This window comes from Loxodonta africana, chromosome 7 (assembly GCF_030014295.1).
Source record: "Loxodonta africana isolate mLoxAfr1 chromosome 7, mLoxAfr1.hap2, whole genome shotgun sequence".
Taxonomy (NCBI): domain Eukaryota; kingdom Metazoa; phylum Chordata; class Mammalia; order Proboscidea; family Elephantidae; genus Loxodonta; species Loxodonta africana.
The window spans coordinates 15,360,199-15,372,728 of record NC_087348.1 but is presented as its reverse complement, the minus strand read 5'-3'; the positions used below and the strand labels follow the sequence as shown (position 1 = coordinate 15,372,728).

The window sequence follows — 12,530 nt, the reverse complement described above, 5'->3', positions numbered from 1 at the left end:
GAATCAGTGTTGTAATGAAGTCGGAGTCATAACAGCTATCAGGTGTGTGCACAGTTCAATTGTCATATGTCATTATAGTTGAACATTGCCCAACTTTCTATCCATTATGACTCCTGACACCAACCCTGACTTCATTGTAGACCATGCCATATAGCCTGCTATATGGCAGTGTTTTGAACAGTAAATCATAAAATTGAACATCTATGAGTGAACATCTGAGAATAAAAACATCAGCAAATTATGCACTGCAACACTGTATGTAGTATGTTTTGCTAATAAGATGGACCAAAAAAAAAAAAACCCACAGAAAACGGTTTTAAGTGTGGTTCGTCATAACTAGAATACGTCGTAAGTCAGGGACTATCTGTATATTTTTTCTACAATATTATCTTTGGCTAAGCTATTTACATTTTTTATCTCATTTAATCCTCACAAAAAAACTTACAAGGCAGATGGTATTATCATCTCCTTTTCACAGTGTGTGAACTTGAACCTTAGTTCACCTAACTTTCCTAACTGTGCATAAATAGAGAGTGGAGAAACTGGTCTATGATCCTACGTCTTAGAAGTACACTCCAATGCCTTTTGGAAAAATATTAGATGTTTATTTTGGAATACTTTAAAGATCAATGTGGAATTAATTAATTTAGATCATAGGCATGATCAAGTGAAAATAAATGATGAAAAGAAAGTAAAAAAAGAAAATGATGAAAAAAAATAACATGTGGACACCACCAGGATCGCCAAGTTGGTTCAGGTGTTGGACTTAAGATCCAATTGGTCAGTGTTTGCTTGGGTTTGAACTCCACTCTATGTACATCAAAAACCCTGCTGGCTAGTGGTTAAGAGCTACAGCTGCTAACCAAAAGGTCGGCAGTTTGAATCCACCAGGTGCCCCTTGGGAACCCTATGAGGCAGTTCTACTCTGTCCTATAGATTCCAACTATGAGTCAGAACTGACTCGACAGCAACAGGTTTGGGTTTTTTTTTTTTTTTAATAGATCAGCTTGTCATCTCAGGAATACTCCCTGCATTTCAGTTTTTGGAAATGTGTATAACTGTCCTGTTCCTATGCAAAAAAATAACACATAAACTTGCTCTTGTCTTTCTCCAACACTCTTTCCCTCCTCGTAGTTGATGACTGGGTTCTCACCAGGCTTCCAGGTGAAGGGCTTTTTGGGGTCACAGCCTTGGGGATCTCACTATCCACCAGAGAGTGTGATGTCAGAAATGGAAGTCCTTTTCATAACACACGAGGAAGCCCTGGGCATCCACTTATTTTGAGAGCAGATTAACATTGAAGATGTAATTCAGATGCCACTAACAAGGTTGGTAGGCTTTCAAATCAGGTGTTTTGTATTTACTTTACTGTCAACCTTTGATTTCCAAGTTCATTTGAAAACTACACAGTCATATTCACTTCACTACTGATGTTTTTAGAAAATATAATAAAAATTCTTAGCTGGAACTTGTATTCCAACTGAGTATTGGAATACGTATATATTCCAATACTTGCTGTAGAAAAATATAGTTTAGAAAAATATATAATACACACACACACTCACATTCACATATACACTCACATATAATTGTCCTCTTATGTTGTAAGCAAATAACTATAAGGCTTGACCTGACTGAAGCAACTAAAACGTTAAGTTATGGGAGAATCAACAGAGATGGATTTGTGAATTTTTTGATGTCAAGAAAATTGGTTTATCTTTGGGACCTTGTTCCCTCCCAGGGATTTACTTTCCTGGTCAAGTCGCTTTATCACTTCTGCTTCTGATTCTTCCAGCCAAACCCATAGAAAAGTGAAAATAATAGTCTTTTGACATCAAATATGTATGATTTAGGCTACTAGGCATATTAGATGGAAACTTACGGTGCCTGAAAATTGTCTTGTAAAAACAATTCCATGCAATTTACTGCGTATTGAAAGTATTATGTGACTACGTGTTATGTGCCAACCTCCTAGACTATTTTAAAATGCCTTGTGTGGGCACAGTTAACCTGATATACCTCTTTGAGCTTCTGTGTTTGAGTAATCAGGAGTTTCAGGCTTTAGGTGCCTGAAGCTGTGGTAAAGGCCTCCTGTGGGCTATCTAAATAAGTTGGAAAATGAAGGCAGCTGAGCATGCGATGCCATAAGACATCACTTAAGCTAGTCACCACTTCCTGTTTCCTGAGAAAGCCTGTGCTAGTGGTCTGCCTAGATGAAAGTCTCTGTGGCTTTAGAGGGAATGATTCTCCTTGCTACCTCGATTTGGCCTTGTGCTGAGAACATCAATGGTAAACCATCAGTTTTTGAGAATGCTTTCTTGAAGGGGTTATTCCTAATGATTGCTTTCCACGAAGGCACCCTCATCAGAACCTGACTCTGTTATTTGTTGTTGTTGTTAGTTGCCTTCAGGTTGGCCCCCAAACTCAGGATGACTCATGTGTTACAGAGTAGAACTTCTCCATAGGGTTTCTTTGGCTGTAATCTTTAAGGAAGCAGTTCACCAGTCCTTTTCCACAAAGCCACTGGGTGGGTTCGAACTGCCAACCTTTAGGTTAGCAGCCCACCACAAACTGCTTGTGCCACCCATGCTCCTAAATTAAGATTCACTTTTTTAGAAAAGAAAGATTTCTAGGCCACATAGACTTCAGCCTATATATTGACTACTCATTTTCTCTTTCTGCCTCAGTGTCTGAGTTCTCAGGCTTTTATTCTCTCTTTCCCCTTTGTTTTCATCTTCTTTCCACTTTTAGTCTCATTTGCAGATGTTCCTCAGAAATAGTCCTTGGCTCTACGTTTCAGCCGGCCTTTTCAAACGCACTGTCAATGATCTTATCCAGCACTTGATTGTATTATAAGATGTTTGGTTGTATCTTCTTAACTGAGCTTCTTGCTTCTAAACCGAAAACACCAAACCAGTGGCTGTAGTGTCAATTCTGACTCATAGCAACCCTATAGGACAGAGTAGAACTGCCCCATAGCATTTCCAAGGCTGTAATCTGCAAGCTGACTGCCACATCTTTCTCCCGCGGAGCGGCTGATGCATTTGAACTGCCCACTTTCAGTTAGCAGATGAGTGCTTAACGACTGCACCAACCAGAACTCCCTCTTCTTGCTTCCAGGTCTTTGTATTTTCTTCAATGATATTGTGCTCTCTCTTTTTTTTCTTTTAAACATATGCTCTGACTTTCACCCATGTCACATTCATCAGTGGTTCTGTGAAGTCAATAGAATAAAATGAATAAATCAGCTTCTGGGTCTTCAACTAGTTGCTTCCAATATCCCTTTTCTATTCTTCTACCTGGAACATTGTCCATTTTCATGCTGTCCAAATGTCCAAGGCTTGATGAGACATCATCTGATTTCAATATTACTTTTTGTGTTCTTTATTTTTTAAAAATGTCTCTTAGCCTTGTCTGTTTCCTTCTGGTGGAACCGAGGTCTCTCTTTGGAACTGGTATGTGAATTTCTTATTTATTCATTTGGGCTATTACCTTGTATAAGCGAGGACCACATATAGTTTCTGGTATCTTTCCATTTCACCTAAAAAGCATCTTTCAGAATGCCTACATTTGTGTAGCTCACTGTGAGGCAGTTAATTCTTGAAATAAATGGCATGTGAGGAGAAAGGACAGTTACTGGTGAAGCAGGAAAGAATGCTGGCTGTTGGGGATGAGGTGAGTGAAGAATTCAGGCCGTGGCTCTGGTGCCTTCTGCCCTGTTACTATAGCTAGCCATGGTGTGTATTCTTCGGGTTTTTCCTCAAATGATTCACAGCTGCTTAAGAGACAACCTCAGATTGTCAAACTGAAACTTGACTCTGATACAAGTGTGAAAAAAGGAGAGTGAAGTGAGAAGAGTAGACTTCCAGTGTGTCCATGTCTACTTATCCATCTGAATTCTTTATGAAGGATATTTGTGATAATCTTCCCTAACCAAAATTTTGGAGGTTCAAGTCTATGTGGAGGTGCCTCAGAAGAAAGGCCTGGCAATCTACTTCTGAAAAATCAGCCACTGAAAACCCTCTGGAGCACAGTTTTACTCTGACACACCTAGGGTCGTCATGAGTTGGAACTGACTCAAGGGCAACTGGTTTCTGTGTTTCTCCCAACTGAGAGTTTTCACTTCTGGGAGCCTTCACTTACTCATGACTAATTTGGGTTGCAGCTTTAGCCAGTTGCTTTTTCACTGATAATTGAGTGCCTACAAATTTAAAGACCTTTCTAGCCAGGTGGGAGAATAGTTTCCCCCTAAATATTACATTTCTACTTATACTTTTATTCTCTCCTGCCCCTCCCCTTTTGTAACTAGTAAAGTGTACGTTCTGTGATTTCTGTTCACCTAGAAAGTCCTGCATGCAGGCAGCATCAGCAAAGGCTTCGCTTCAATCTAAACAGCTTTCCATTTTTTCCAAGGCAGAGCATCACGGTACAGAGAAATTGTACAATACGAGTCCTGAGCCTTCGTAGTCATCAGGCTGTATTCCCCTGGACAAATCGTGTATTATCTCTATATATGTTTAACGGAGCCCTCAGGGCTCTATGCACAGTAACATTTATTATTTTCTGTGCAGCTGTGAATATAAAGATGCTTAATAAAATAAATCCATGTTTAAAATATTGATTTATTCTGGCTTGGATGACAGGTTGTGTGGAGTTACTTGTATGAATGCCAAAATGGAAAAATGAGACTTAAAAGCCCTATTTCTTTTTGATTTTGTGTAACACGAGGAGACTGTCTCAGTTGAGATCTGGGGTTAGGGTTTTAAGAATCTAGTGCCTTTATATTTGTAGGACAGGTACTGCCTATCCCTAAGAACAGTCTCCCTTTATTTGGAAATAATCTCTTTTTAAAAAAAATTGTGTTTCTCTCTCATTTTGAACTTTCTATCTATATATAAGATTTGCATTGTGACTTGGTTTTTGGAACAATTATTTTTTTAGATTTATGTATGTTTATATGTATAATTATAACAATTTCCTATGCTATACAGAATTTGATTATATGAACAAACTACCATTTCTTTCTTTTTTTTTTTTAGCCTGGATTATTTTGTCCACTTACATTTATTATTATCACTGATATATTTGCAATTCATTTATCAGAGCCATCTTATTACTTAGTTTTTGCTTTTCTGTTTTTGGCTTTTTGTTTCTTTTCCCTTTCCTTTTTTGCCTTCTAGGTTTTTGAAGTTTACTTTTGTCCTTTTCTTCATTCTATTTTAATCTTTTCTAATTTGGAAGTTTCTCGATCTGTCTAATTTATAAGTTTTTTTTTCTGAACTTTAACATGCATCCACAAATTACAAAGGTAATACATTTTTTATTTTCTTTCTAAACAGTAGAAGAACTTTTGAACTTTTAACTCTAATTGTCCCCTCATAACTTTTGGTTTATTTTCATCTAGCACACTAAATCAGGATCCAGCTCACCGTCACTTCTTCCAAAGGAAAATGAATCCATTGGAAATAGTGATTATTATTGATTTAATGAATATTTCAATGTAGAGTATAAGAATGGGTTTTACATGAAAACTTTGATAGAACTTCCACCTATTAATATTATCCATCTCTTCCTCCATCGCCTCCCACACAGTGGATTTTCTGTCTTCATATGATTTCCTCTTACGGTGGCTATTGTTTCTGGTTCTGGCTGCTCTGGATATGAATTCTATACCATCACCATCATTTCTCATTCCTGCTCCCCAAAAAAGCATGACTGGCAGTATATTACTCCTAGCCTGATATGTTATGGTTTATTTCTGCCTCATTTCTGTAGTCCTAGATATATTATGCAGATGACACAACCTCGCTTGTTGAAAGTGAAGAGGACTTGAAGCAGTTACTGATGGAGATCAAAGACTACAGCCTTCAGTATGGATTACACCTCAACATAAAGAAAATGAAAGTCCTTACAACTGGACTAATAGGCAACATCACGATGAATGGAGAAAAGATTGAAGTTGTCAAAAATTTCATTTTACTTGGATCCACAATCAACACCCATGGAAGCAGCAGTCAAGAATACAAAAGACTAATTACATTCAGCAAATCTGCTGCTGCAAAAGACCTCTTTAAAGTGTTGAAAAGCAAAGATGTCACCTTGAATACTAATGTGCACCTGACCCAGTCCATGGTATTTTCAACTGACTCATATGCATGGGAAAGCTGGACAACGAATAAGGAAGACTAAAGAAGAATTGATGCCTTTGAATTGTGGTGTTGGTGAAAAATATTGAATATACCATGGACTGCCAGAAAAAAGAACAAATCTGTCTTGGAAGAAGCACAACCAGAATGCTCCTTAGAAGCAAGGATGGTGAGACTATGTCTCACGTACTTTGGACATGTTATCAGAAGGGATCAGTCACTGGAGAAGGACATCATACTTGGTAAAGTAGAGGGTCAGTGAAGAAGAGGAAGACCCTCAATGAGATAGATTGACCCAGTGGCTGCAACAATGGGCATAAGCATAGCAACGATTGTAAGGATGGTGCAGGCAGGACCAGGCAGTGTTTTGTTCTGTTGTGCACAGGGTCACTATGAGTCGGAATGGACTCTATGGCACCTAACAACAACAGATATATCACCTTTTTGAAATCTAACTTCTTTAGGAGGAAGCAGGGGGCTATAAAGTTATTGTTTTTCTTATCCTTGCATGTAGGTTTTTTTCCCGTTGTCAAATAACAAAGCTAGTTATTTGATGAGGAGCCCTGGTGGCACAGTGGTTAAGTGTTCAGCTGTGAAGCAGAAGGTCAGCAGTTTGAATCTACCAGCTGCCCCCTGGGAGAAAGATGTGGCAGTCTGCTTCAGTAAGGATTAGAGCATTAGAAACCCTATAGAGCAGTTCTATCCTGTCCTATAGGATCACTAAGAGTTGAGAGTGATGTGATGGCAATAGATCAGTTATTTGAAGACAAAATTATGTAGATATTTTGGAAAAGAGTGGTAAGATGGAAATGCTTTGTATGCTATTCTCTAAGCTGAGGTTACTGTTATTTATCACAAAGGGCAGAACTAATGTTCTTTAAACTCTTCCTTAACGTAGCTATACAACTGACACTTTCTTATTTGATTCTTTCTGCAGCACAAGTAAGTTGTTCTATGGACTGGCTGATGGTCACAGTCAGCCCATCTTCGTGCAGCAGCAATCTGTATATATTTGCTGATGAATTATTTCTGGGATTGGGCTGCCCTCCGACTCGGATACAAACATATGCATATGATTTTGTATACTGTGTTAATGATTGTGGCATCAGGACAAAGGTGAGAAAGAAAAAAAAAAAACCTCCTAAATATTTTGTCAGGTTTTTATGCCTGGTTTTCAGAGTACTATTTAAAAGAAAATAACTAATTTTGCTCCTAGTTATAGTAATGTATGAAGCACTGGTGACCTAGTGGTTAAGAGCTTGGCTGCTAACCACAGGGTTGGCAGTTCGAATCCACTGGTGGCTCCTTGGAAACCCTATGGGGCAGTTCTACTCTGTCCTATAGGGTCACTGTGAGTTGGAATCAACTCTATGGCAATGGGTTTTTTGGTTTTTATAGTAATGTATGGGTAGATGACAACACAGTTCCTCATTTCTTAATTTCAAATATCAGGCAGGACCTTAGAACACAGATTTCCAGCCTGAATAAGGAACTGATTTTAAATCATCTTTAGGCTACTACTGTATTTCACTAAGTCCCTGGGTGGCACAAACGGTTAAATGTGTGGCTGCTAACTGAAAGGTTGGTGGTTTAAATCCACCCACAGGTGCTTTGGAAGAAAATGTATGGTGATCTACCTTGGAAAGGTCAAGGCCATTGAAAACCCTATGGGGTGCAGTTCTACTTGGAAACACATGGGGTTATCATGAGTGGGAGTTAACTCAACAGCAACTCGTTTGGTTTTTTGGTATTTCACTAATGCTTAGCAGGCAGTTTTAATTTTATTCAGTGTCCCTAATGTTGAAAGATCACCAATCCTGGGGAAGGTATATCATATTCAAGTTTAAGTCTTTTTAATCTGTCCATGCTCCATGAGCGTCTGTATCAATATAGGCAGTGGATTTCATTGGAATAAAAACTTGGTTGGTTTATTTTGCTATGCGAGAATCTTAAACTGTGGTGTTTTCCTGGAACAGTATCTTCTTACAGATTTCCAACGTTAAACAATTTGTATTTATACTACACAAATATTTTGGGCCTATGACTAAAAAAAAAAAAAAAAATTTTTTTTTTTTTTTTTTATGACTACTTCTAACAGTCACCTCTAAGTAAGATGTCTTTATTTTAGAAGTCAGGGAATTAGACCTTCAGAAGTGCTTGAAAAACTGTGTCTTGGGATACACATCTGGTCGGTGGTAGTTTAGAAGCTAAACCAGGATGATTATCCTCCAAAGCTTGTCCTTCGAGTTATTTGACTACCAAATCATCTTTCTCAAAGGAAATGTTGAAAGCATTTTAATTAATGAATCATAAAGATGGCTCTCCGTGGTAGTTTAAATGTGCTCCTGTATACTATTAAGACTTTTGTGGGCACTTGAAATTCACCTTTATAGATGACACTCCTATCCCAGTGGGTTGTCAGAACTTTGCATGTCTTACAGTGGTAAGAGCCATTCTTGAGATCCTGAATGCCCTCTGCTTCCTACTCAAATATGTGTATCCCTCTGTTACTAGAATTACCTTCTCCTAAAACTTGGTGCTCTCCTAGGTTATTTCAAAGGACATCCTCCTTTTTCAAACGGAGATGCATTTTATCCCAAGGAATATGCATTATGCCAGTCAGGAAATCCCTCTGGAGTGTTCGGCCTCTCGGTGAGTCCAGCAGACCAGACTTCCTATCAATGCTCAGGCTTCACTCTCACTTTCCAGATGCTTCTGCAGAAGAATAGATTTTAGAGATTGTATCATGGCTAAGCCATAAGCATAATTCCAAACAAATCCCGAATTAACATGTATAGAAACATTTTAATGAATATTCTTTCCTTTGGCTTATGTCCATAAAGCAAAACCAAGGCTAAGGAATTGAATGATACCCTGGGGAGTAGCTGAACCCTAAAGAGAAACCAATCCTTGATTCTGTATTGTATATATTTTTTGACAGTCCTGCACACTAGCCAGTGCTTAGAGTAGTGCAAAGAGTTCTGTCCTAAGGCCCTGGAGTTATCTCTCCATAGGCCACCAGGTTAATCGTGGTGAATAAGGTATTCCTATTTTGATAGTAATCACTATGTTGCCTGTGGCTTATCTCCCTTAGAAAAAAATTGAAGGCAATGCCAATAAGGGCAAAAGATTAGATTTTGGCACATAACTTTTACACACACACACACACACTCTCTTCCTTTACCACCACCACCATTACCCTGGGTCAGATCAAAATTTTAACAGCTTTTAATCACCATTTTTATGATTCCTTTGGCTAAGTTTGACTATCTGGGCACTTCAGTATTCCAGGAATGCAAGTATTACCAATCATCTAAGGCCATTTATCTGTACTCTCAGTGAGTCTGATCAGAAACATGGGGAGATCTTCTGGAATTAGCTTTTTTATAAACAAGTCTGCCCAAATTCTATACCTTACCCAGAAGATACAGGACACTGACACTCTGCCATACTCCTAAAAAAAAAAAAAAAAAAACCCAAAACCCTGAAAATGATCATGGTATTAAAAACAGTGGTAAAAGTGACTTGGCTCCAATTTTAAACTCAGACATTTCTAAAACTAAATATGCCTAATCTTACATTCTCTCTGTTTCTCTTTTCTTTAGAAAATCAGTGTGGCTTACACCAGTTTCTACCGATAATGAAATAAAGGTTGATCCCAGTCCCTTTATTGCTGATTTTGAGACAACACCAGAAGAGATAGGATTATTAAGTTCCTGTCAGAGTGGCTCCCTGTTTTAAGGAGAAGTGGAAACTTGGAATGGGCATTGTGATTTTGTAAAAAAAAAAAAAAAAAAAATTTTTTTTTTTGTAAAGAAAAATAATTGGTATAAATCTCTGCTTAGGTATCTGATCCCTAAAAAGCCCTAATTTAGTAAAGGCCCAGATTCAGCAAAAGTGTATGTTTAGATACTTTTATTCATTAGAGGTATGTCTTGTTGATTTAATGTTAACTATTTTTTTTATTAGCTAATTCATACCTATTTACATTGTTTTCTATACTGTATAGTAGATCCAACAAAATGTCCTCAATGACAATAATTGGATCTACTTGCTATGAACCTCTAAGAAATATATTCTAAAATTCTTTACTAAAAATGAAGAACAGAGATACCCATGCAAATGTGCCATTTTGACCTGATCTTTGAGCAGAGTCTAAAATTTAACATTAACTCCTAAGAGAAACCAGTAAGGAATATTTAACTCATGTGGGCTTTTCCAATTAATCAGTGAAGACAGGTTCTGAGAAATTCAGTTTGACATAGTATTAGATAACTCTTCCAGAAGGAACTCAGCTCATCTTCTAGAGCTCAAGCAACCAATCCCTTAACTAAAACTTGATGTCAGGTTTTCCTTTATCCTTAAATGATTCTTCTACCCTTGAGATAATTGATTGAGGTGGTCAAGCATAGAAACATATTCCTGCATGTTTAAATGGAAGAAACATAGTGCCATTTAAGAGCAAACAGTTAAGCACATGGCTACTAATTCCAAGGTTGGTGATTCAAACCCACCCAGAGACGCCTCGGAAGGAAGGTCTGGTGATCTGCTTCTGAAAGGTTACAGCCGTGAAAACCCTGTGGAGCACAGTTCTAGTCTAAAACATATGAGATTACCATGAGTTGGAATTGACTTGACAGTAAGTGGTTTGTTTTGGTAGCACCAGCTGCTTTCTGCCATCTTCTAAAAGTCACTTTGATTTGGGAATATTTCTTGCATCAAGTATGAGAATTGAGTTGCATGATTGGCTATGCCATCGCTTGTTGAATGTACATTTTGGATGCTACATCTTTCTGGAAACAGATTCTTCCAAGATAACATTTTTCATGAAGTTTTGTAAAAATTTAAATAAAGTGCTGCTGCCTTATGGTTTCCTATAAAATGTCACCTGTGATTGTTTACTGCTAAAATAAAGAATGTAAAATTGTTGTTAGGGTCATCTACATTTGGCAGTTAACATACAGCTAAGAGCAAACACTTCTGTAGGACTTAGTGCATGTCAGGGACTATTACAAGCACATTATTTAATCCTCTTAACAGCCCAAGTAGGTACGTATTACTACTGTCTCGTTTTAAAGATGAAAAAACAGACAGGTTAAAACGTGTGCCCAAGTCGCACAGCTGATTCATATAGGTGACAAAATTCAAAATAGGATTATCTGGCCATTAGCTGCTACATTCTACTGCTGTTAATCATTTTGAGCTCTGAACTTTACTTCTCTGGTTAGAAAACTATTACCCACTGACCACTGCCGTTGAGTCGATTCCGACTCATAGTGACCCTATAGAACAGAGTAGAACTGCCCCATAGAGTTTCCAAAGAGCACCTGGTGGGTTTGAACTGCTGACCTCTTGACACGACGGCAATGGGTTTGATTTTTTTGGTTTTTTAGTGCAAGAAAAAGGCTCAAATCCTTTTAAATGATTTAAACGCTGCATGTACAGCAAGTGAAGGTGATTGTGATTTTTTTTTTTTGCAAGAAGGCGTTGGTTCAGTTGTTTCAAAGCAAGGGTAAAATTACATAACTTTAAGGGGCAAATAGGATTGTCCCTAAGTCCAATGAGTAACCCGGGGACTGTCTGTAGTTTAGAGCAAAGTGCTTATTTTGAATATCAAATACCAATTTCATGGTTTAATTAGGGCTCAATTTAGTTTCCCTTTCTGCTTCCCAAGAAAAACAGGTGATACATATTTAGGAAGAAAACAAATCAGTGGCTAGACATATAGTTTTGGACTGCCGTATTTTTTAAATATATAAAATCCAACTTTGCCTCCAGAAAAACAAAACAAAAATTCCATTAATAATGAGAAGTACACTGGGTTTTGCATATTATCTTTGCTGAATTTACTACCTAATGACTCACCATAGGAAGAAAGACAGAATGCCCATGTCCACAAACACATTACTTTGCAGAACCTCTCCAGACTACCAGAATGAACGTAGAGTTTTTAACCTTAGTGAAATGAGAAGCTGTTGAAAGCGTTGTAGGAGGGAGTGACATGGTCTGATTTGTGTTTTTAATCACTCTTACCCTACGAACAATGGATGAGAACCGTAGCCAGGACAGTGTGTAAGAGTTTTGTTAATAAAGGCGAGTGATGATGTTAATATGGCCTGAGTTTGTGGCAGTGAAGATGGAAATAAATCTGGTCCATTTTTCTATGCAGTTCGGAGCTAGAAGAATGAATTTCCAATGAGTTTAAGGTAAGGTTAGAAATAAGTTATATGATATCAAATATGACTCCTAGTCATCTGGCTCAGGCAATTGTGTAGGTAGAAATGATGTTTACTAAATTCGGAAGGATTGAGGATAGAAGATTAAAAAAAAAAACAAAAAACACCTTGCGGTTGAGTCAATTCTGACTCATAGTGACCCTATAGA

At 37.8% G+C, this 12,530-nt stretch overlaps 1 protein-coding gene across 1 annotated transcript; it reads left to right on the top strand.

Annotated features, from left to right (window-relative positions):
• Window positions 1-2,111: 2,111 nt before the first annotated feature.
• Window positions 2,112-9,887, top strand: LOC135232018 (oocyte-secreted protein 2-like). Its single transcript, XM_064289292.1, has 4 exons — window positions 2,112-2,289; window positions 7,084-7,262; window positions 8,695-8,798; window positions 9,752-9,887. Exons 1-4 carry the CDS (start codon window positions 2,214-2,216, stop codon window positions 9,885-9,887), a joined length of 495 nt encoding a protein of 164 aa, XP_064145362.1. The 5' UTR covers window positions 2,112-2,213.
• The last annotated feature ends 2,643 nt before the right edge of the window (window positions 9,888-12,530 follow it).